General features: G+C 43.7%; 2 protein-coding genes across 3 annotated transcripts; one reads left to right on the forward strand and one right to left on the reverse strand.

Moving 5' to 3' along the window:
* Nucleotides 1-1353: 1353 nt before the first annotated feature.
* On the forward strand, nucleotides 1354-9952 carry ankrd13a (ankyrin repeat domain 13A). 2 transcript variants are annotated; one of them, XM_083673037.1, is made up of 15 exons: nucleotides 1354-1902; nucleotides 3638-3773; nucleotides 4095-4219; nucleotides 4448-4493; nucleotides 4610-4753; nucleotides 4971-5160; nucleotides 5276-5342; nucleotides 5615-5696; nucleotides 5857-5918; nucleotides 6055-6185; nucleotides 6318-6475; nucleotides 6921-7055; nucleotides 7205-7368; nucleotides 7492-7556; nucleotides 7916-9952. In XM_083673037.1, exons 1-15 carry the CDS (start codon nucleotides 1804-1806, stop codon nucleotides 8109-8111), a joined length of 1800 nt encoding a protein of 599 aa, XP_083529163.1. In that variant the 5' UTR covers nucleotides 1354-1803; the 3' UTR covers nucleotides 8112-9952. The 2 variants fall into 2 exon arrangements, with proteins under 2 accessions (XP_083529163.1, XP_083529162.1); XM_083673036.1 differs by having other exon boundaries at nucleotides 1358-1902; nucleotides 7913-9952.
* A 5953-nt stretch (nucleotides 9953-15905) lies between these two features.
* slc6a4b (solute carrier family 6 member 4b) lies at nucleotides 15906-23866 on the reverse strand (the record flags this gene model as incomplete). The annotated part of the gene is made up of 13 exons (XM_083672650.1): nucleotides 15906-15986; nucleotides 16201-16368; nucleotides 17145-17245; nucleotides 17392-17491; nucleotides 17769-17900; nucleotides 18138-18250; nucleotides 18355-18482; nucleotides 19780-19883; nucleotides 21055-21189; nucleotides 21363-21501; nucleotides 21782-22001; nucleotides 22296-22430; nucleotides 23644-23866. The coding sequence occupies 13 exons, from the start codon at nucleotides 23864-23866 to the stop codon at nucleotides 15906-15908; spliced, it is 1779 nt and encodes a 592-aa protein (XP_083528776.1).
* Between the last annotated feature and the right edge of the window lie 820 nt (nucleotides 23867-24686).

Genomic DNA, 24686 nt, shown 5'->3' on the forward strand with positions numbered 1-24686 from the left:
GTTTTATTGTCGCTAGCTTCAGCAGCCTGAGACTGGAGGCAGATCGACCCGAGCAGCAGCTGCGCCTGGCGGACGGTGTCGCGCAGCTTCCGACACGCTCCGACACAGACGGCTGGGGTGGCGTTCGGGGGCTCAGATGCTTAGATGCTGCGCGGCTTGTCATTTCCGGGATGTTGCGCAATAATCAGAATTTATGTATTTAATGGATTTTTCGGGTGCAATTCAGCTAATATGCGTTTGTATTTAGGGATCGTAAATTAGTTGTAATTAGTTGTAATTTAGCCAATATGCGTTTGTACCGAGCTACCTTTATGTGATGTACAGTCACTACAGTATTTAGATTGTAGATTGAAAACCCATCTCTTCAAGCTACTTCTTAACAGTCCCTCCTGAAGACCGCTTCACCCTCACTACCTCCCCCCCCCCCCTATACTAACCCTAACCCCGAAACCTCTTCTCCCCTGTTACCCCGCTGTACAAGTTCTGTCCTGCTAATAAAATATATTTAAAAAATAACGACTAATAACGAGCATTACGACTGTCAATGGCCCCTGGTGTGAGCATTGATTACTTTGTCTTATGATGACTGTTCGATAGATGATTCACTTACTTAAAGAAATGTATTTGTTGTACGTTGCTTTGGATAAAGACGTCTGCTAAATGCCATAAATGTAAATGTAAATGTATTTATCCAATTAAACATTAGGCAACCATACGCGCTGTTCAATCACTCGAGTACATTTCCACATCGCGGCAGGTCACTTATTAGGGTGTGCATATATTTTATCGATTCAGAGCCTGTGCCTGTGTGTGTGTGTGTGTGTGTGTGTGTGTGTGTGTGTGTGTGTGTGTGTGTGTGTGTGTGTGTGTGTGTGTGTGTGTGTGTGTGTGTGTGTGTGTACCGTGCCAGTGAGACCTTCCTTAAGGCATGTGAGGCACGTTGGTGAGACACCGTAAGGCCTGCAGAGCCCGGGGTCTCTGACTGGGGTCCACGCTGCTGTTCCAGCGTCAGAACTCAAACTCCAGCAGCTCACCAACGAACAGGAACCGTTCCTGGTGCACAAATTCCGCGCAGGCCTGGGTAGGTTGTCGAATGTTTATCGTTTTATTAGACATATTTAACGTTGCTTTAAGCGCATCCATATGACCGCAGATCTGGGAAGCTGCGCAGCACCGCGCGGGGTTTCCATCCAGATGACGTAGCTGGTAAACAGGATCACGTCAACTGGCTGGAAAAGTCATTTAATGTTACATCTGATTAAGAGAGTCGCCACATGCAGTAGTGGCTTTATTTTAAGTTACACGATATGAATTCAATTAAAAATAGAGATTTTGTATTAAATTGGACCAAATTGATCATAATCCGAAAAAATCCCCCCCGGCTGCTGCAGAACGTGGTCCCGCCCGTGCTGGGGAAGTGCGGCTTCTGAGGGGTTTCACTTTTATTCTTTACTCATTTATTACGACTTAATTTGCGTCTTGGATTAAGAATGATGTGTATATTATAAACGTTTTCCACAATGTTAGACCTCTGTTGATCCAGATGATCTGCTAAAATTAGTTTTCAGATGAAATGCGTTTATTTCGCCCACCCCTGTTCCAACAGGCTCAATCTGACACTTCCTTGTTTTTCAAAAGTTTGATTCGGGAAAAGTTGAAGCAGAATTTGACCCGTTTTTCTGTCCGACGATGAGAACAAAAACATCCATTCTAGATGTGCTCAGAAACAGAAGTTAGCGAAGGGTTTTCATGGCAGTAAGTATTATCTAGCTTGCTTTATTCCGACGTTTAACGGAGAGAACGATGTTAGCCGCGGCCGCCGACGACTTCAGGGTTACCTTTCCTCTGCATGCTCTGGTCTGGAGGAACGACTACAGGCGGTTAGAGACCGAGTCAACCAAGGTATGTTAACCCTGTCCTAACCCTAACCCTAACCCTGTCCTAACCCTAACCCTAACCCTAGCTGGGTTCACTCGTTATCAAAGGTGTGTTAAACCTAGAAACATCAACACTGTAGCTGGGTTCACTTGTTATGTGCTCTATGCAGCTAGTTAGCCACATAGCCTAGCCTGCTAGTTAGCCACATAGCCTAGCCTGCTAGTTAGCCACATAGCCTAGCCTGCTAGTTAGCCACATAGCCTAGCCTGCTAGTTAGCCACATAGCCTAGCCTGCTAGTTAGCCACATAGCCTAGCCTGCTAGCTAGCTACTTGAATGCTAGTTGGATTTGGAGACGCTCTTTAAAAACTGTCCAGTCACATGGAGCTCAACCCATCCAACCTGTTCTACATAAATAGATTTACTGGAAAGAATTCCTCTCTAGTTATCCAGCAGCTATTCTGTCTAGTAGTCAGGTATATCCACTCCCCCAGCACTTTATTACAACACTATACTAATAATACTCCCTTTATTACAACACTATACTAATACTGGGTAGTACTCCCTTTATTACAACACTATACTAATACTGGGTAATACTCCCTTTATTACAACACTATACTAATACTGGGTAATACACCCTTCATTAGGAACACTATACTAATACTGGGTAGGACCTCCCTTTGCTCTCTAAACAGCCTGAATTTTTCGTGGCGTTGATTCCACAAGATGTTTGAAACATTCCTTTGAGATTCTGGTCCATGATGACATGATTGCATCACGCAATTCCAGCAGATTCTTCAGGTCTTTCAAGCTGTGAATCTCCCGTTCTACCACATCCCAAAGGTGTTCTATTGGATTCAGATCCGGTGATTGGGAAGGCCACTGAAGAACACTGAACTCATTGTCATGTTCATGAAACCAGTTTGAGACGACTTTTGCTTTGTGACATGGTGCATTATCATGCAGGAAGTAGCCATTAGAAGATGGGTCAATTGTGGCCATGAAGGGATGCACATGGTCAGCAACAATACTCAAACAGGCTGTGGCATTCAAGAGATGATTGGTTGGTATTAACGGGCCCAAAGTGTGCCAAGAAAACATTCCCCACACCATTCCACCACCTTCACCATGAGAAGGTGTACAGGTGTTCCATCACCTCCACCATGAGAAGGTGTACAGGTGTTCCTAATAAAGTGCTCCGTGAGTGTATATATTGTTGTGTGATTCATTCAGAATGGTGTAACTGCTCTAAATGTAGTTGCTGTACCAACAGTGTGTCGTAGAGTAATTGTTGACAAGATGCCATCACCATAAAGAGTGGGGCTACTTCCTGTCTACAGCTGAAAAAAAAAATCAGAATTCATCTGCTTTTGCTTATAGGGAGAGAGCCCTAACCCTAACCCTATAGGGAGAGAGCCCTAACTCTAACCCTATAGGGAGAGAGCCCTAACCCTAACCCTATAGGGAGAGAGCCCTAACTCTAACCCTATAGGGAGAGAGCCCTAACCCTAACCCTATAGGGAGAGAGCCCTAACCCTAACCCTATAGGGAGAGAGCCCTAACCCTATAGGGAGAGAGCCAGTTCTGATGATTTGAACCACGCCTACCTGTGTTGATATCTCTAACCAGGAAGTTGCCGCAACATTTATGATGAGGTCACCAACTCACCTAACAGTCTGTACAGTATTCTATAGAGGGATGGCCATGTTTTCAGTGATTTAGTTTAACTCATTGCCATTACTGTTAATTCCCCCTAGTCTGACATCGAGGCTGTGGACCCCAGAGGAAGGACGCCGCTCCACCTTGCTGTGTCTCTGGGGCACCTGGAGTCGGTGAGAGTCCTGCTAAGGCATGGTGCTGAAGTCACCAAAGAGAACGCCAATGATTGGACAGGTGAGGCAGGCTCTCTTCCCAACGTGACACTGGAGTTAAGACATTCGTGTTTGTGTTCTGCTGTATTTGTCTATGCCTGAATATGACTTAGTGATTAGTTTGGTTCTGAAAATGTGTGATGGTCACTCAGAATCTCTTCCACACATTTCTGTGAATTTCCAGTTACACATTTGCAGGCAAAGTCTGCTTGATTTAGTAAGTGTGTCTCCCTCCTACTGCAGCTAGGAGCAGAATTGACAGATGATGCTGGTCAAAACAGCAGGTTTGGATTGTTGTTGCAAACATGTTTTGTATAAACACTTCAAACATGTGTTTCTTTAGTGCTGCAGGAGGCGGTTAGCACCGGAGACCCAGAGATGGTCCAGCTGGTTCTTCAGCGGCGAGATTACCTCAAAGCCTCGACTGCCCTGGGAGGAGTTCCTGAGCTGCTATGCAAGATCCGCGAGGTTTTATCTCTCTACTCTTCTAACTACTAACTTCTACTCTAATCTCTCTTATCTCTCTACTCTTCTAACGTCTACTCTTATCTCTCTTATCTCTACTCTCTAATCTCTCTTATCTCTCTACTCTTCCTTCATGCATTCCTTCCACGTATGAATAGTTCCACCCATCACATTTGTACGTTGCTGGTCCAAATATGAAAGCAGGTTACTCATGCCACTTTGAACCCCCAGTCCCCAGATTTCTACATGGAAATGAAATGGGAGTTCACAAGTTGGAGTAAGTTTGACTTTATTCCTTCCTTTAAACAACTGGTTTAAAAAACATTGACTTTTAGTCTCTTGGCCAAATGTAGCGATAAGTCCATAAATGAATGAATTCCTCATCCCTCCCAGTCCCTCTGGTGTCCCGGGTTTGTCCCAGTGACGTGTGTCGGATCTGGAAGAGTGGTGCCAGCCTGCGTGTCGACGCCACCCTGCTGGGCTTTGAGAACATGACCTGGATCAGAGGGCGCAGGAGCTACATCTTCAGAGGAGACGGTGAGTCTGCTGCGTCAGGTGTGAACAGACAGACAGGTCTGGGATGCTGTTTTAGCCAGCAGGAGCTACATCTTCAGAGGAGACGTGAGTCTGCTGCGTCAGGTGTGAACAGACAGACAGGTCTGGGATGCTGTTTTAGCCAGCAGTGTCTTGTCTCTCTCTTCCTGGTTCTTGTATGACGTCCTGCTGCATGGTGTGTGTTTGTGCCCATTGGTAGATACCTGCACAGAGCTGATAGAGGTGAACCATGATGAGGAGATAGTGGACACAGAGCGCTTTGACATCACCCGGGAGATTGAGGATGTGACGCTGGACTCCATGCAGCCCCCTGAACAGGAAGTGGCCAAGAGGCTGACCACTTCCATTGTCAACACCTATTTGGACACCAAGCACATCGCTTTTGAAAGGCAAGAATATGACCCCCCCCCCCCCTTTCTCCCTCTGTGTGGTCATGAAACAAATCAGCACATGCAACCTTGTACACTGAGTTATATTTACACGACACACATTTTTTTCTCACAGGAATAAGTCTGGGATTTGGGGATGGAGGTCAGACAAAACTGAAGTTGTCAATGGATTTGAAGCTAAGGTTCGTAAAACGTTTGATTCTCAGTTTGTACTGTTCACATACTTCACACACACACGCTGAGGAAGGTTGGAAAGATGGTGTCTGTCTGGAACTTTAATTAGTTAGTGCTAGGACTCAAGCATTTCACACACAAGTCGGTTGCTTCAATTTGTCAAGATCTACAGTAGATTATTATTTCAGTGTTATGGTAGAGATGTTCAGTGTTGTGAGCGATGTTCAGTGTTATGTCAGAGATGTTCAGTGTTGTGAGGTAAAGGTTGTTTTCCTTCCAGGTTTTCACTGTGAACAACGTGAACGTGGTGATCCGGACCAGAACAGAGCATCTCACTGATGAGGAGAAGGCCAGGATTAAAAGTACGTGCCTCATGGTTCCTCTTTGTGGTCACTCACTGGGTGTGAGGACACCTTGACCAGACATAATCACAGAGAAGATGCTGACATGCTGAGTGAGCATTGGACCAGCAGACTGACACCATAATATAACATCATGTGTTCTGTCACATTTCGCTTCTAGGTGAGAGAAATGTTCTTGAGTCTCTTCTGGGGACTGTGGAACAGCAGATAAGTGCTCAGGGGGTAAGAGATACACAGACCTGATTTTTAGGTTTTGAGGTATTAATCCTCTATCCTCAAATTTGTGTACTCTGCATAAACATTACCGTCTTGGTTGCAATAGCATTGATAAGTATGCTTGACTTGGTTGTGTGGATAGGACCTCACTCTGGAATATGCAACAGCTACCAACCCTACTGCCATCACACCAGAGGAGTATTTTGACCCAGACTTTGACCTTGAGGACAGAGACATTGGCCGGCCTATTGAACTCACCATCCGAACCCAGAAGTAAGTAAATCACTCAAAGGAGAGAAATGTTTACTTAAACATGTTAGTGTATACTGGAATTGTAATATCCTTTGTTAGCTTGGGGAGATATTGACGTGTGTGTGTGTGTGTGTTTTTCTCTGATCTGTCCAGGTTTAAGGGGACATTGTGGATGAGTGAGGAACACCCTCTCTCCCTGGTGGAGCAGGTGACGCCCATTATTGACCTCATGGCGAGGACCAGCACCCATTTCGCCCGACTGCGGGATTTTGTCACCCTGAAATTTCCTCCTGGATTTCCTGTGAAGATAGGTACTCTTGTTCTGCCATGAAACTGAATATACAAAGAGCTTGTAACCTTGACACACAAATGCTCTAACCATCTATACAAGCACACCACTAAGAGGTTGTTGCAAAAAAATCAGCGTGGCGTTGTGATTCTGGGTTAGGGTTTACAGTTAAAGGTCTGTACAATTGGGATCTTCTAACTAAGCTGTTATCTTCCGATGTTTGTCTAAGTAGAGGCTTTTGCTCATAGGTGATGGATGGTGTATGATGATGGATGGTGATGATGGTGTATGATGGTGGATGGTGTATGATGATGGATGGTGTATGATGTTGGATGGTGTATGATGTTGGATGGTGTAGGATGTTGGATGGTGTAGGATGTTGGATGGTGTATGATGATGGATGGTGTAGGATGATGGATGGTGTATGATGATGGATGGGAGTCTAATGTTTTGTTGTTACCACACAGAGATCCCCCTGTTTCACGTGCTCAATGCCAGGATTACCTTTGGTAGCGTCAACAAATGCAGCACAGGCGACCCGGTGGACACGCCCCCATCGGCCGCCACACCCACGCCCTCAGAGGAGGACGAAGAAGCTGCAGGTAGGCGTCCTAGTGTCCCAACAAACAACCATGAGTGAGTGTGAAATATGGTGAAATCATGATATTGTTGATTGATGTCATATTGAAACAACAAATTGGTGTCCACCATACTCTTCCCTTTCTCTGTCCCCCCCCCCCCCCTCCCCCAGTTCCCCCTCTGTTCCAGGTGTGCCCCTCTGTGTTTGAGGTGCCCGCACACTACCGCCATCGAGGAGGGGGCAGCCGCCACACGCCCGTCTCCAACCATGACGAGGAGCTGCTCCAGTACGCCATCCACCAGAGTCTCCTGGAGTCCAGCGGACCCCCAGGCCAGGTCAGTCAGGTTTCATCTGCCTTCTGTCCCCTACCCCCCCGTCCCACCCCCTGTCAGCTCCTCTCGCTCTCCCGTCAGCCTCTGTGTTGGTCTGAGTCTGTTCTACCTGGTTTTGTGTCGTAGGAGGTGACCTGGGATGACGCCAATGGCGACCACACGGACGTCCTGCTCAGCAGCCAGAGTGACAGGTACATGGTGTCTTCATCACGTCTGGTCACCGTTGTGTTGTATGAGGCCACTGTGTTGTATGAGGCCACTGTGTTGTATGAGGCCACTGTGTTGTATGAGGCCACTGTGTTGTATGAGGCCACTGTGTTGTATGAGGGGGAATATGCTTTTGCTCTGAAGACTGGTGGGGTTTGGTGAGGGAAGCAGGGTTAAAGTCAGGCCATTGCACATGTACACATCATTTTGAAGTTTAAGGAAGGTGTGTGGTGTGTTTGGGTAGATATGTTGACAAAGACATGACAGGTACTGATGAAACTGTAGGGCAAGGAAAGTGTAAACATTACTGCCCCTGACTCAAAACACTCCACTGTTCCAGAAGCATCCCAGAGGGGGCGCTGGTGGACTTGGGAGACACATCAAGTCCTGCAAGCTCAGGCTCTGCCTCCAGCCCTGACACAGACCTGCGCCTGGCCATGGAGCTCTCAGCCCGGGCTCAGGAGGAAGACGAGAAGAGGAGGAAGCAGGAGGAAGAGGAGCTGGAGAGGATATTGCAGCTATCGCTTACTGAGAAGTAAAATAGGAAACCAGAGGGAATGAGGTGTGAGGCCACGCCTCTCCATGATCGCATTAACCTTCCCAGACCACGATCAGCCGTCTCCCCCAAACTACCTTGCCAACTGGAAACATTAACTGTTCATTAACACAGCCATTTGAATTTTCTGTATTCAATACTTTAATACCTATTTTCTGGTGAAAACATACCGTACTCCTTTATATATTTGTATCTCTAAATAATGCATAGTCACGTCTCTTCTGAAGAGGCATCTGTGTAGTCTGAGATTGTTTTGGGAGGGTTTTTGGTTCACTTGGTGTCAAGACTGCAACCACAACCTGCCATGTGTTTGTTTGTGTTGAGTGTTGGGTGTCAGGAGCAGGTTAAACCTGTGGCAGGTACAGTTGACTTTCTGGAACATTGTAGTTTCAGAGCACTGGGGAAGACACTCTAGTATTCTGACAGAGCCATTTGGCTGAGGTTCACGGTCTGACTGAAAGATTGAATATCTCAGGGTTCTATTGTTCCACTGTCCCTCTGCTTTTAAATTTTAGAGAAGTTTATTAGTTGATTGTAGCCACGTTGGAGATGGTATTCTAGTAATGGATATAGTTGTTTTTCCTACTTTGAGCAGGACAACGTCAACAATACGACTTGCCGCTGCCCTGTTTTTCTGCTACTGCATAACTTGGGGTCATATTCAATCAAAACCAATCACCAGGTTGATGAGATCCCTGCCTCGTCCCAGGCAGAGACCTGGGCTGCAATACCACTCTCTACCTTTCTTTTTAAGTGTGCTATTGTACACTCCCCTACATGGATTTAAAAGAAATAGTCTGGTGTCAGGAATATCTGAAGCCATGCGAACAGGGAAGTGACAAGTGCGTACCTCTTGTGAAGGGTAGAGAATTAAAGCACTACCCTGGTTTTATTGAATATGGCCCTAAGTCTTTACAGAAGATGCCAATCTTGTTTAATTTTTGAGTCACCAGTGGTCACCATCAACCATCAGCACCTCAACTCAAAAAAGCAATAGCAGAAGCCATTGTGCCTGCCTTTGGATGAATAAGCATACACATGATTCACAGGTGCTTACACACAGTGTTGCAACATGGATTATTATAGGCTAGGCTATCCACTGATATGGAAAATGTCCTTTCCTACATGCTGAAGAATATGGCCATTAGACCTCAAACACAACAGGTTTCTAAGGACACTTGCTAGGGCTCTTTTTTACCTTGTGACGACAAACCTGTGGGCTGCCTGAAGTGTGAGAACCTCAAACACGGATGCCAGCTCAGTGTAGCATAATCATTTTGTGTTTGAAGGGGGTCTCAGGTGTTAATCTGTCTCACACAAGGTTGGTAGGGGGGAGCGGGGGTCAGTGTTGTGCAATTCCACTCAGACCAAACCTTCTAAGGACAGGAGTCAGTGTAAATGCCTTGTCTTTAAAGCGAGATCAAGGGGTTTCAGGAGTGTGGCTGGAATCAAAATGCATTAACCAATGTAGTTAATTACACTGATAACCAACAGTATATAGAGCATATTTCTGATGCATTGCTTTGTCTGTTTTTTGGGGGTCTTGCTTGAGCTCAAACTGCTAATGATCAAATTGCCAAACTGCTGAGCGGTCTCTACTGTACCAGAGTTAGCTATGGTTATCATCTCTGGACCAGAGTTAGCTATGGTTATCATCTCTGGACCAGAGTTAGCTATGGTTATCATCTCTGGGAACAGTCTTTGTACTGCTTCATTTGCTAGCAGAAAAGCATATTTTTTAACATGTTAAAGAATTCAAGAAAACATTTGTCAACTGTGATGTTGGTTTCTCTTTCTTAAATAAAAGCACTTTATTTCAATGTGTATTTGATTTTACATATTATAACACATTTACATATTTTCCTGATCATAGTAGACAGAACAGGATTGATTAATTTGTGTCTTTTAAACAGCAGCAATGCCCTGTATGCACATTGTTCAAACACTGTAGTAATGGATGTATGAGGGTGGATTATCAAAAACATCTATGTGTGGATTTGATGTTTTGTTTGCTAAACATAGCCACCGCCTTAATTCACTGCAATCCTGACATCTGTGCTGTGCGTACTACACTGACCAATTAGAGCATCTGGACTGTTTACACTAATCCAATTGGATGGCATAAGAATATTATGGAAGCATGTTGTGTAGGAGGAATCAGTTCTGAAAATGGAATGGAAAATCCTCTTAGCCATTATGACCCCCTCCATGCACATTAAACAGCAGAACAGGGGTTGATTATTAATTATGAGACATTTGACACAAAGTGAACCAAGAAACTGTTTTGGTGTCCATTGTGTAAAAACGGCGATTCATGATCTTAAAATAAGATAAGACATTTCAATTGAGATGCTGATGTAATGTCCTAACCCTAACCCTAACCCTCATCTGGGGCTTCATCCCTCATGTGGCTTACTGCCTGTACTACTAAGTACGTACATCTGAACCTAGTATGGAAATCACATCATAAAGATGTATAGCAGTGACTTGATTTAAGTCAGGTCACTTTCATTAAAGGATGAAAAATGCATTGTTTGAGTCAGTTGTCAGGTCAGCCTTTTGAGATGGAGGACTCACTGTCAGGCAGAAGGGACTAGATCCAGAAGAGCACTCTGTTTCCATGGCGGTGGATTAAGGGAATGAGTTCTCTCCCCCTTAACCTGCTTTCCCTTTTTAATGAATGTAAGAATGGACCTGAGGCTTATTGACAGGTGGTCTCTTCAAGAGTGCTAATGCAGGACATAGCGTATACGCTGATCACACACACATGAAAAGGGGTCTTGTTAAGTGGTATGCCCCTAAAAGGGTTAGGGTTAACCCTAACCCTAACCCTAGCCCTAACCCTAGGCCTAACCCTAACCCTAACCCTAGGCCTAACCCTAGCCCTAACCCTAACCCTAGCCCTGACCCTAACCCTAGCCCTGACCCTAACCCTAACCCTACCCCTAACCCTAACCGTAAAAGTACTGAACTCTCTCTCTCACAGCTCTAAAAACAAAAGGTTAAAAGAGGTTAAAAGTCCTGTAAAAAATGTTGTAAGCCTTTGTGTCATTGACTTGCATAGCTGTTTGACTTGCATATGGTGTAGAAATGTAAAGACACAAGCAGTACAAGACACACATTTGTGCTATGAGGTTGAGTCACAAAAGACAAGGAAAGGATTTGTCATATTAGGTTTTAATGGGTTTTTCAGAAGTGAGGGAACTATTCATCCAATAGTACATAGTGAATCGGCTAACCATCAAATGGTCTGTTTAAATAAATACTTAAATAATGTTATTAAATAAAATGTAATTTAATAAATAATATAGAAAAATATGAAACAATGACTTCAAATCACATGAAAAGAAGTATATTAAAAGAGGATTCAAATGATACAGCAGCTTTTGTGTTGAGTCACATTACATTCTACTATTGGAGAACATGGGTCTATATTCCCTGATTTCTATGTTACAGTAGGAACTTAACACAAAGTAAGAAATAATGTTCAAACTAGGTTATTTAATATAAAAAGTATATTACCTTATAATTTAAAAAAGAACCCTAGCTGGGTAGATCACAGCACTTATAGGTAGATATGGCTTTTGACAGTATAGTTCCCTTCTCTATGAGCAGAGACAGGCAGCTGGGATGGTGGTCTCTGAACGGGGACAGGCAGCTGGGATGGTGGTCTCTGAACGGGGACAGGTAGCTGGGATGGTGGTCTCTGAACGGGGACAGGCAGCTGGGATGGTGGTCTCTGAACGGGGACAGGTAGCTGGGATGGTGGTCTCTGAACGGGGACAGGCAGCTGGGATGGTGGTCTCTGAACAGGGACAGGCAGCTGGGATGGTGGTCTCTGAACCAGTCTGTCTCAGTTGAGTCGGACCTCCTGATGGAGATGACAACTCATAATGACGTTGCGTGCTGCTCACCGACGACGCAGCGGTTTATACACACACACAGCCATGAGGATCATCACCACCAACAGGACGGAGAAGACGCTGACGAGTAAAACTGCAATATACAGAAAAACACAAAGTTACAACAGCAGCCTGATAGAGGTTTTCATCTCTTCCTGGATGATGCCTGTTAAACCCAGATACACGCCCCTTCTCTAAACCTCGAATATGTTTTCGAGGCTTCTTCACAAGAGGGCATTTCCTAAACCCGAAACCCCGAGGTGTGGATAGAGGTGGGACACATATGAACAGAACGGAAGCATGCGTGCATTGATGGTAACATCGGACGTCCCCCCGTCCCCCGTCCCCCCCGTCCCCCCCGTCCCCCGTCCCCCATCCCCCCCGTCCCCCATCCCCCCCGTCCCCCCCGTCCCCCGTTCCCCCCGTCCCCCGTCCCCCCCGTCCCCCCTCGGACAGGTGCGCCTCCAGAACCCCGGGCCTCAGGACGGTTCACACCGCAGGGCCGAAACCCGAGGCAAGCCTTACCCAAATTCTGGTTCTGGAGGACCACATACGGCCTTTCCTTCTGTTTGTAACCCGCTTGCCCGTTCACAAACGCAAAAGATAGAAAATTGAGAAGTAGACTTTGTCGGCTAGGGAACAACATCATCAGGATTATTTCGGTTGGGAAGAAAAATCCAAAGATCCAGACTGAGAAGGACGCTTCCGCCGTGATGGAGCACTGGGTCCTAAAGCCGCCGGTCTCTAGGAAACAACTCATCAACTCAACCAATGATCACATCACATCAACTGCATTCCTGATTTGATTACTGTCTGACTTGATTAGATATTTGTAGAGTGATTGATGTGATGTTACTTTTGATACTGCACACATTGATTAGCCTAGGAATTGTTGTTATTTGAGAGTAAGTGGTGCTACTCTGGCTAAACAAGACTGCAGTGTTGCAGTTCATGGAATATTTCACTTAGTTTAGTCTTGGTATCCCCATATTTTAAAGAACAACAACAGTAATTCTGTTTCTATGGGTGGGCCCCCATCATCGCATTCCCTACATTGCTGAAATGTCAAAGAGCTGTGTTATAAAGGTCAAGCTCCTTGGGGTTAGAGTATTACATCATTACCATGCATGACTGATGCAGATGGCCTTTACCTCATCATCATCTGTTGCCACTGCAGCACATGCACCATTGCAAACTTTTCCGCAAACACTTTTTTCGAATGAGTCCCAGAAGCGTAATTGGTTCTGGAGAACGTCTAACCACCATATAGGACTGGAAATGACATTGGAGGCTTCCTGACCCCATAAATCACTGCAACAAGAAACCTGTGTGTACTGTTATTGGAGTAGCTGCCTACTACAGACCTTACCTCTCAACTGGTGAAGCTATGCACTGCAGGGTACCGTTCTCCGTTCTCTGTGTGTGTTTGGGAGAGACAACATAATAACGCTTGTATGAGTTTGTTGAAGATGTTCCCGATACAGAGTGAATACTGCAATTATACAACATGCTCTCTATGGTAAACTCTTCATCTGGAGGTACGTCAGGTGTTCTGAGTAGACATGCGTTCAGGATCTGTTCCGAATTATGAATTTGCAAACAATCCTGGTAGTCAGGCACGTGCAGTAGACGCCACCTATTTCCAGAAGTCTGTTTCTGTCTTTAATGCTGTTACTCTTCTATCTTTGGAAGGTGAACCTGGATCACAGGGTCACACTGGATACAGTAGAGACTTCTCCAAGTCAGAGCCTGTACATTACACACTTGAGTGGGTCTGGCTTGATGGCTTATGACACAGCAAGCTATATATATATATTCTGTTTACAATGCAATCATTACATTACTGTGCAGTGTCTTCCGCACACAGTGAAGTTTGCCGAGCTATTCATCTCTGATGGTAATAAATGAATTGAGTAGCGCGGCTTTCATGTGTCTCTGCAGGTCTGTTTGAGATCCACCTCTACGGCCATGGCTCACACAAAAGGGCTTTGATCTGCACCTCCCCCTCTGTACAAATACCCAAATGAGGGATTGTGTGATCACATTTATATTCTCTTATCCTCATACCAGAGGTCCTTGACGTGATCAAGCCCTACCAGGACTGTGTGGGTTACTATGGATTGGGGAGTTCTGTTTAATAAAACATTTCATTAAAAGCATTTGAAGCTGGAAGCTGTTCTATTCCCTTGTATGTTGATAGATTCTGGATATTGCAAATCAGCCTGTTAATTAAAATCTCTCATTGAGGAGAACAGCGACGGCCATGACAATGACATGAAACAGCGATCAGTGATGAAAATCACCCCTGCAGTTTCACACGTCTGCATGTTTATTTAGTCCACATTTCAGACAAGTTGACCTGTTTCAGACTAATGTCAGCTGATGTACTGCAGCTCTCATGTTATGTGGCTAATTAAGATGGTTTTGTTTATCTTAATCATAAATAATAACAGACAAGAAGGACAAAGACACAAAGATGTAATACCTATGGTATGTTTATACAGTATATTTATCATTATTTAATGCTTATGACATGAACAGTATGAGAGAAAGTTTCTGCCACATCATACAAATACAGGGACCTGATATATTTTCTATTTAGTAGAATTAAGAGGTGGACAAAAATCACAAAACAATCCAAATAAATAGCATTAAACTCCTCATCACATTATTTTCGAGAGACAATTTAGTTTAAGGTTGAAAATGAATAGAAATATGTTACAATCTCTGATAGGCTTTGATTTGGGCATTTTTTTCTGAAAATAAATTCAAACAGTCTTGTCACATATAGTAGAAAGGAAATACAAATATTTTTGTTTGTCTGGAGAGGCACAATATCAATACAAATCATACAATGCTTTGACATAATATATAATATATAGGCAGATTTAAGGCTGAAAACACTGGAAGTTGTTTATCTTAACAACAAACACTTGGGGGGAAATAATATTACACTTTATTTTGAAATCCCATCTCTGCTGGTATTCACTAAGAAATCACTGAGTTCCTTCTACCTTGAATAATTCAACACAATTGGTAAGTACTTATTACCAAATAAGTAGTAGTAGTGTGGCTGTTTAATGGAATCCAGAAGAAATTAATGACACATTAAATACTAGGTTATTATTATGTAATTATCATCTCACGTTGCACTGTAACTTCTAAGTAGATACTAGGTAATGGCCAACTATGAAATAAAGTATAACCAGAAAGGAAATACTTTTAGCAGTGTTTTTGGTCTCATCTGCTAACTGCATTTTTTGAGGTAAACCTTTCGCTTGCATGTTGGTTAAGAAGATCCACTGGAAAACTGAAGACATCAACCGTTTGTCAACCACACAGAAAAGATCATGGTGATTGAATCTTTTAAACTTGCTGTGGAAATCATATAAAAGAAGAGTCATGTTTTTAATTCTAACTCTAACTGTCGATGCCTTAGAGGCATAGAACGACATCAAATCATAAGAGCTTGTTTTAGAATGATATCTTATTACAACTGACTGTAACTCCACCCAGAGTTACAACCTACAGTAGTAACATTTAATCTTTGTGTGATTTTCTGTAGCTGTAGAAACCTGTCTGCTGATAAGACTCAATTTTTCAATTCAAAATACTATGTGTAGCTACTTTCTGTATATCTAGGACCCTTTCGGATGAGAATCACTTCAAATTTAATATACTGTTATTATTATTATATCATATTCCCTCTCACAAACTTTTTGTGTTTATTTTATCCATTGAGGGAAAGTAAAGATTCAACTAAAGCCCCATGAAAGTGGTCTGTATTTGCTGAGTTTGCTCTTGTTCAGGAGCAAGTTGGTAGCGGCATAATGTGCCTGGCTGCATCCGTGGCTTTGTGCAGTAAGGAGGTGGTTCTATGGGACAGGAGTCATGTTGAGGGAGTCTGTGTGGATGTCTGGCAAGGTCCTCTCTGGTCTCAGACACACTGCCAGGCGCTGGGGACAACAACGTGTAGGGACCAGTGGTGAGGGAACAACAGAAGTGGGTGTACGATGAAATCATCACTCTGATGAAGGAAGGAACTACTGTCCTAAGAGTAGCACAAACTGCTGTTTTGGTAACTTATACTGAGCATACACTGAATGTCTATTTGGTAAATAGTGATAGAGTATCTATAACACATGCTAGGATCCCATTAGGGGGTCTGACCTGTTTGAGTGATCCAGGGGTCCACACCAGCTTGTAGACCATGTAAATAGGGATCCACATGAAGGAGGAGGCACCGATGATGTAGCCCACTGTGATGCTCCAGTCGGGGTACTTGTAGTCAAAGAGTGTGAGGGGGGGAGGCTTCAGCAGAGAGCTCACTATTATATACTGACAGAAGAGACCAAAACACTGTAACATCAAGCCTCACTGTCACACCCAGCATCCTGTTGGTCTATAAAAATTAATATTTTAATATATAAACACGCTTTTTTTCTGACACAATCATGAACTATCATGGGAACAGCAACAATCTCACTGTTCAAATAAGGAATAAGAAAGAAATCTGGAAGTGAACATGTCAACTCTCTCAGCAGAGGGTGACCAAGGGACAATAGCAGGTATGTATGCAAAGTGGAGCCAGGATACAACAGTAAGTTATGCAGGGTGAATCAGATTGACATTTACAGGAAGGCTGTTCTAGAATACAGCAATAAATCACATTTAAATATGGCAGTGAAGCAATGAGCAGTTGTGCGTCACAGACTTTGAGACTGAAAAAAGGTTTTAGGAACTGAAATAATATGGTCACTGGTCCTGTTAACATCAGTTTCCTTCTCCTGATCTTCCACTGACCATCCACCCATCCCTGCCCTGATCCAACACTGTCCATTCATCTACAGATTATCAAAAGAGCTGTGTGGATGATTTGATCTGAGAGGTCTCAGACCAGCCGGGTTCCACTGAGCTGTAGGTCTGATTCTCTCTCCTGATGTGGGTCAGTGTTGTTAATGAATGGATGGCTAACACTGTTGGCTAACACTAGGATGGCTAACACTGTTGATGATATTGGTTGGATGTATGAACATATAACATATGGTTCATTTTAGATCCAGAAGTTAATTCTACAATAAAGCGACTTATGTTGTCCTTCATGTTCTCCTCACCGCTAGAAATGCAGGACTGATGGCCACCCAGCACACCTTCCAGAACAGTCCAGGAGAATAGCCTAACATGGATTTAATGTCATTGCTGAATCTCTCGATACCTAAAACAAATCAAAGTTTGAGAGACTGTTAACATGATAACATTGAAGAGAATATTGTTGTCACTTGTTTATATATTTTATGAGTTACACGATACTACTGGGACAATAGGAGGCACAAGTTGTAAGATGACCCAACTATGACTGACCGTAGAACCAGGAAACAGCAATAACTTCAAGAAAGCCAACAGCAATGATGGAGGAGCCCACCCCAAATTCCTCCAGCAGTTTCACCACATAGGCCCCACCCTGCCAAAGACACATACCTGTCACTTATGACTGATCACTCTGTTGTCACTCAACTAGTATGTGTGTCAACACAACACTGTTAATACCACAGGAATGTCATAGTTGAATCAGTTTCAGTGTTAAAGATGTATTCAACTGTCTGCAATGACACTGTATAATGACTAGTGGAGCATCAGCTGTTGAATGGGTCCAGTTTCAGGCCCAATGCCCACATGTTGTTTTCGATAAAAGGTATGGTTTGTGTTCTCAAGTCATAAAAATCATATTTTTTACTCACATAAGTAAGGGTGCTGAGGGAGCCCAAAAAACAGACAATGACCAAGACCAATACAAAGAGCTCCCGTCTGTGAGCCAGGCACCCTGGGTACTCATCCAGCACCGCGGTAATGACGGCCTCCAGGCCTCCAAACTGAGACACAGGGAGGAGAGTCAACGTCACCACAGAGACACACAACCAGTAAACATCAGACACATAAAACATACTACATCATGTTACAGTAAACACCAGACACATAAAACATAGTACATCATGTTACAGTAAACACCAGACACATAAAACATAGTACATCATGTTACAGTAGACACCAGACACATAAAACATACTACATCATGTAGTTACAGTAGACACCCATCCCTTCCCTCATACCGTGCTGTCAAGGCCAAGAGTGATCATCATCACAAAGAAGATGATGGCAAAAAAGGTTGACCCCATCATGTTGGCGATGGCCTCTGGGTAGGTGATGAAGAGGAGGCTTGGACCTGGGAAGGAGGTTTGAAAGAGGGGAGGATGGGGGGGTGTATGCCAGTGTTCCATCAGCCAAGTGTGTCTAAGTGCTTTACCTCGATGAGGTTTGTCCACTGACCTTTATCTCTGGCTACATCCTCCACCTCCACCTGCCTCATCTCTGCCATGTAGCCCAGCACAGTGAAGATCACAAACCCAGACACAAAACTGGTCAGGCAGTTCACCAGACTGGTCACTATGGCATCACTGGTAACAGAGAGAAACACATGGTCCCTGATAGAATCCTCATATACAGTACAGTCATTCACACCGCTTGTTGTGAGCAGACATTGAAGTGGGATTGTGTAAGTGGTGAAACTGTCTCCAAAATTGGTTACTTTTCTTTGATCACTTCTAACATAAATCTATCAAATTCCCATTGAAAGCTATCTCCCATCCTAAGGGGGTGCAGCTCGTTTTCACTCCTGTAACCTCTGGTTATGAGAGCCTTTGGTCCAATACTCAACCCTGAGCCTTGTGTGAGAGGTGAGGATAACCCACACTGTTGTAGGAGACAGACTACACAAACTTGAAACGGGCTGAACAAAACATATATTGCATTGAAAAGGAAATGACGATGTCCTGCAGGACAATAATTTTCCTTTCAATATAATATGCATGTTTTGTTTAGCACCTGTTTAAAGTTTCCTTTTCAAGTGAAATCTTGAGATTGATAAAACTCAACACTAGCTATTCAAAGATTTTGCTTAGGAGCAACCAACAGTGAGAGGACATTCACTTTCCTGTCATTAGGATAACCTGAAGCCTCTCATCAGCAGGAGCCGATTCATTCATGTTCAGTGTGATTTATTAACGTCTCAGAGAGGCAGGGCCTCTGGTTCCTCACGTGCTGCCGTGCTTTACTAATCATATTAGCCCCGCACACAGCAGCAGCCTTACAGGGAGCTTACAATTCAATTAGCCCTTCAGGAGACCACGTCACCCATTCATCTTCACCTTACTGGACTCACTACTCTTCCACTAATCACATTGTCTCAAAGAGTTTTTGTGCGACATCCGTTTTAGCTCTCCCATTCAACACATTGGTGTTTCCTCCCTCTCCACAGAGCACAGGGCTAAATGAAATTAAACATGAGGGCTATAGTTAGCCTGAGATTCAAGAATGGGTGTGTGCATAATTTGACCTTAGAGGGGCAGTTTCCTGGACACAGATTTAGCCTAGTCCTAGACTAAATCACACTTTCAATAGGTGATCTTCATCGAAGATGCTTTTTAGTCTAGGATGAGGCTTAGTCTGTGTCCTGGAAACCAGCCTAGAGAGTTCAGAATGGAAACACATTCTCATTGGAGATCCAACCACAACTCATCTCAAGTTGTCAGGGGAATATTTGGGCAACATTACGCTCTAGATTGAATCAATTTACTAGTTTGAAGGTGATTGATGTGTTTACTTATCATATGCTCTCACATGTTTTGGTTGGTGAATAAAGTCTGAGTATGTATCAATAGTACGGAATGGAGTACTGAGGCAGGACCACCTTACCGATAGCAATTGTTTGTGAAGGGGTTGTAGCTGGAAAGGGCAAGAAGCACGCCAAATCCAGGACCCAGAGAGAAGAATATCTGAGCAGCAGCATCAACCCACACCTACAGGGGACATGGACAACGGTCATATTTCCATCTGACACTAGGAGATGAGGACTCCTTGTATTTTACTTTTGTGTACAGAACACCTTTCTGTATGATTATCAACTATTACTCATTTTCTCAGTCATGTGAAAGTAGGGTCCTGCACCCGGGAAATGAACCTGCAATATATCCAGCTCCTTAACCTCTTCATCATAACTGCTTAACCTCCCTTTATAATGCAACAGAACTAGTCAAGAGACCTGAGTCTGTCTGCTTAGTTTGCTAAGTTAACTGTTCCTACTGTAGCATAATCACATATAAGGAAGGGCCAACCCTCATCAAGTAAAGCTTTTGATAGATTTGATCATATTTGGGCAACATGTGCACAAATGCCCCATCTGGCATAGTCCTTGTCTTCTGTTGCGCTTTACGCACATTTTGTGTGTTTTGTGCGAGGTGTGTGTTTTGTGCGAGGTGTGTGTAGTCTGATCATTCACCCTGGTGGATAGCTCATTCCTCTCAAGCATGCAAACCATATTACATTTGTACAAGGTGTTTATTTACCGCAACAGTGTTCACCTTGACTGTGCAATTATTGTTTGAAGAATGTTATTGTAACTTTCAGAATTTTCAAACAGATTTATGTGGCCTGTTGCGCCTGACAGCTGTGGTGCTGAACAAGGTGATGACAGCTTCATAGACATCCAATCGCTACACAGTCGTAGTCAGAGATCTGAAGAGGACCATGTACTCGACAGCAAAGGAGGAGAGTGTGTATGGAGAGTGGGGGGGGGGGGGGGGGTGAGTGGGGGGTGAGTGGGGGGGGGGTGGGGGGGGGGTGAGTAGGGGGGAGTGGGGGGGGTGGGGGCTTTGTTAATGGAACAAATCTAAACCAATTATGCGTCGCATTATCCTGTGCTGTGGCTTATTTATGCATCTCATCTCATCTATATTCCCTTGAACCAAACCGTTCACTCACACAACGGGACCACAAGAGAGGAGGAAGCGTGGGTAAAGCACATTGGATAGACTGTCTTAAGTTGATCAAACTATTGCCGACTTGAAACAGTATCAAATAATATCAGACAATACTGCAACATTTCCTCAAGATAATTGACTGTGTTTTTCCTCCATAAATGATCTGGTGCCATAGTGAATTCTGGATAGCCAGTCTGTGCTTGTAACTCACACTGGTTTCAAGGAGCTTTTCCCATTTGGGCTTGAGGTAGAAGACCACGCCCCTCCAGGCACCTGGCAGAGTGGCACCACGGATCAGCAAGATGAACAGCACCACATAGGGCAAGGTGGCTGTCACCCATACCACCTGGCACAGGACAGAGACAGAGGAGGGGAAGAGAGAGAGAGAGAAAGGGAGGGAGATGGAAATCACAGCCCTCTGCACCACAGTCAACATGATATACAGTACAACAACATGCCTGTAAATGGTCCTAAAACACTGATGCCGTTTCCAAAGCAGATTTCCCTCCTCAACACTACCTTGCCTGATGTCTTCACTCCCTTCCAGAGACTGAAATAAACAATAGTGAAGATAAGGAAGAGACAGAGCATCAACTGCCAGCGAACGCCCCCCACATCACGCAGACCGTTGGACTTGTGGATCTCCAGAACATTCCTCCTGTGGTGGAAAAATACATGAGGTTTACATCCTTTACCTGAAAGGTTGATATGGCCGAACTTCTACAAGAAATGGCCTGTTTTCTATCAACCTCTACATATGACAGCATGTTTCAGCACGTACAACTACACGTACAACTACATACTGGAAATGGAAATGGCAATGCAGAAACAGAAACAGAAATCATAAAATCACCAGTGATGTAAAAATATTGTTATGGCTACTCAAGGCATCGTTATGCCTACACAATATCCCTGTGCTGTCACTTACATGCACTTACGTGTAAAATTCCTCTGCTGGTGACCTGGAGTAATTGTTCCAGGTGACATTGTCTTTGCCAAAGTAGTTGGTGCAGTTGACACTGTTCCAGACATTGTCACAGTTGGTCCAGGGCAGCGTGCTGGCGAAGGACGAGTAGAAGTAGAAGAGCGCCCAGGCGATGATAGTGTTGTAGTAGAAAGACACATAGAGGGCGATGACGCAAATGGCAAAGCCCATGCCTGAACCAACGGACAGAGGTGTCAGTCAGATAATCGTAGTCATAGTGATACTGTATGTGCCTCTTTAACCCAACTGAATGATGAACTATCCGTTCATACATGTAAGTGCTAAGCAAAGGTGAATGTAATACTTCACCTTTCAACTGACCCACTTTGTACATCTTTTTCCAGAGTGGTTACACATAAATTAATACATATTTCATTTTTAACAAGGATCTCAAGGAGGTGAAAATAAAGATCAAGGTGTGAATATCATGAAGGCAATCTAAAGAGTTGCCCAGGTGTGGGGCGTACCTTTGAAGATGGGACAGATGTGCTTCCATATGGATATGGCCCCGGTTCTGTGGAACTGTCCCAGTGCCAGCTCCATGTAGAAGAGTGGCACCCCTCCAAAGATGGCCATTATAATGTAGGGAATAAGGAAGGCCCCTGCACATACAGTAGATGGAGAAATCTCATTACTAGCATATCAAGTTCAAGTATATTTTATCATAAAATGATCATGTGCTGATGAAGCAGTGTGAGTTGGAAATTAGCCTACACATAATAATACTACTATACTAATAATACTAATAATAATTATTGTAAACATAGCCACCACCATCATCATGGGGAAACTCTTTTGACTTTTGCTTATAGTTTATTACAATTTTAACTATTATTCTAATTTTCATGAAGCCTATTAAAATGTTACCTACTACATGTTTTCTATTTCCAAGGTATCATATTCTCATGAACGCATACAAGTTCAAATCATTAATTGAATATAGCCTAGATCAACTAAATATCAGACCATGGATTAATATTATTTTACAGGCTGTATCCGTAGACATTTGAATGAACACTTTATCAATATAAGATTTGTTTCCAATATAAGTCGCATATAAATGACGAGAGATTTTAGAGACGCAAGTTTAGATAGATGGAGCGCCACAGACGCGCAACAAGTAAAATATCGCCTCGATAAAATCTCAGTCTGGGCCTTCAATGAAAAGCATAGGCCTCCGGGAAATATGAGAGAAAACAACTATCAGGCTATTTCAGTAAAAACACCAACAAGCTTCATCTGTGAGTGGAACCTGTACTTTATCAGCGAGTGTCTTCGATAAACAAGATAGACTGAATTTGTAGGTTATAAGGCTATTTGTTCTATTGGTGGAACCTCAGATTGTATTTGAGAGGTACATTTTGACATTGTAGACAATATAACCTGTCTTTTCACGATTCAGCCTACTCTGCGTAATGCAATAGCCAAATAGTTTACATTACTAGGCCTACTAAGCCTATTAGTAAAATGAAAAATGTTATGTCAAAGTGCGCAACATTTCTAATAAATCCATGTTGAGGTCTCCAGCCGTCTCACTGTGGAGCGCAGCCGCCAACCACCACCATGGACAGCTCCTCTGAGCCCAGCGCACGCTTTAACTGTTCCTGGAGACAACTATTCATTATCTTCCAATCTTAGGTTGTTCTAAATCATTCAAACACAATAAAGATAGAACTAACTAACCCTAACCCTAACTAAGATTGAATGTAATTTTAAGATTCACACCACCACAGTTTGCATTGAAGCCACACGCATGGGAACAGGCGAGGTTGTACGAAAATAATGCAAGGAATTAAATGTGCGAAAAGGTCTTACCACCACCGTTCTGATAACAAATGTAGGGAAATCTCCATACGTTTCCCAAGTCTACTGCGAAGCCAATGACAGATAAGAGAAAATCCATCTTTTTGCTCCATTTGTCCCTTGAGTCCGTCTGTGTGATGACCGGTACCGGCACAGGGTTGGTGTTGTAGCCGGGGTTTGATGGGCCCTGGGCGCCTAGGCTTCCCGTTGGGGCCGCTGAGTCTTGGCGGGGCATGGCTGGCGAACTATTCTTAGTCGGTCCGCCGTGTAAGCAAGTAAGTTTGAAAAAATTGCCAAGCTGGAGAAGGAGACCAGAGTCTCGTATTGAGGGCGATGACACTGACAGGTCCGAGTGGGAGGAGTGGGAGGCACTGGAGGCACTGGAGGCACTGGCTTCTTAATGGAGTTGTCAATCAGTGGTGGAGGCTCAACAAAATCCACTCATACTCACTCTGTACTCTCTTTTTCTAATAGCAAAAACCTAGCCAATCAATTTTGTTACCTGGCTAATTAATAGCCAAGTAGCCTTTTCAGAGGTAGGCCTATGTAGACTTTGATAAACCGAAGCAGCTTTGATTTAATGCTTTGTTAAATATCACAAAATGCCAATCTTAAAATGTCAACATCCATTTATAGCGTGTCATAGCTGCCCATTGAAGAGGGAAAATACGTGTTTGTACTGAGCCCACTTGTGTTGGCTTGTATGTGTTCTACAACCTCTGGAAAGAGATGTTGACCTTTTTTGCATAGGTGGTAGTGCCAATCTGCTCAGTGTATGGTCCCCTCATTCATACTAGGCTGGTTTAACCCTAGATGTCATGATTTAAAACATCACCACATATGAATTTTGTAATGAGGGGGAGAGTCTGACCCATACCTACTTGTTGATTCTGCTAATTGGGCTGTAATTTACATAAATCTTCAATAATGTGCGTTTTCTTATGGCTGTCATCTCAAGGCATGTCTCAGTCAACTACATGTGAACCTTTCCAATTTTGACAGCTTCACATAAACAATGTCTTGAGACGTCTGGGCTTCCTGGGTCTGGGGTAATG

Source organism: Argentina silus (genome assembly GCF_951799395.1).
Source record: "Argentina silus genome assembly, chromosome: 7".
NCBI lineage: Eukaryota > Metazoa > Chordata > Actinopteri > Argentiniformes > Argentinidae > Argentina > Argentina silus.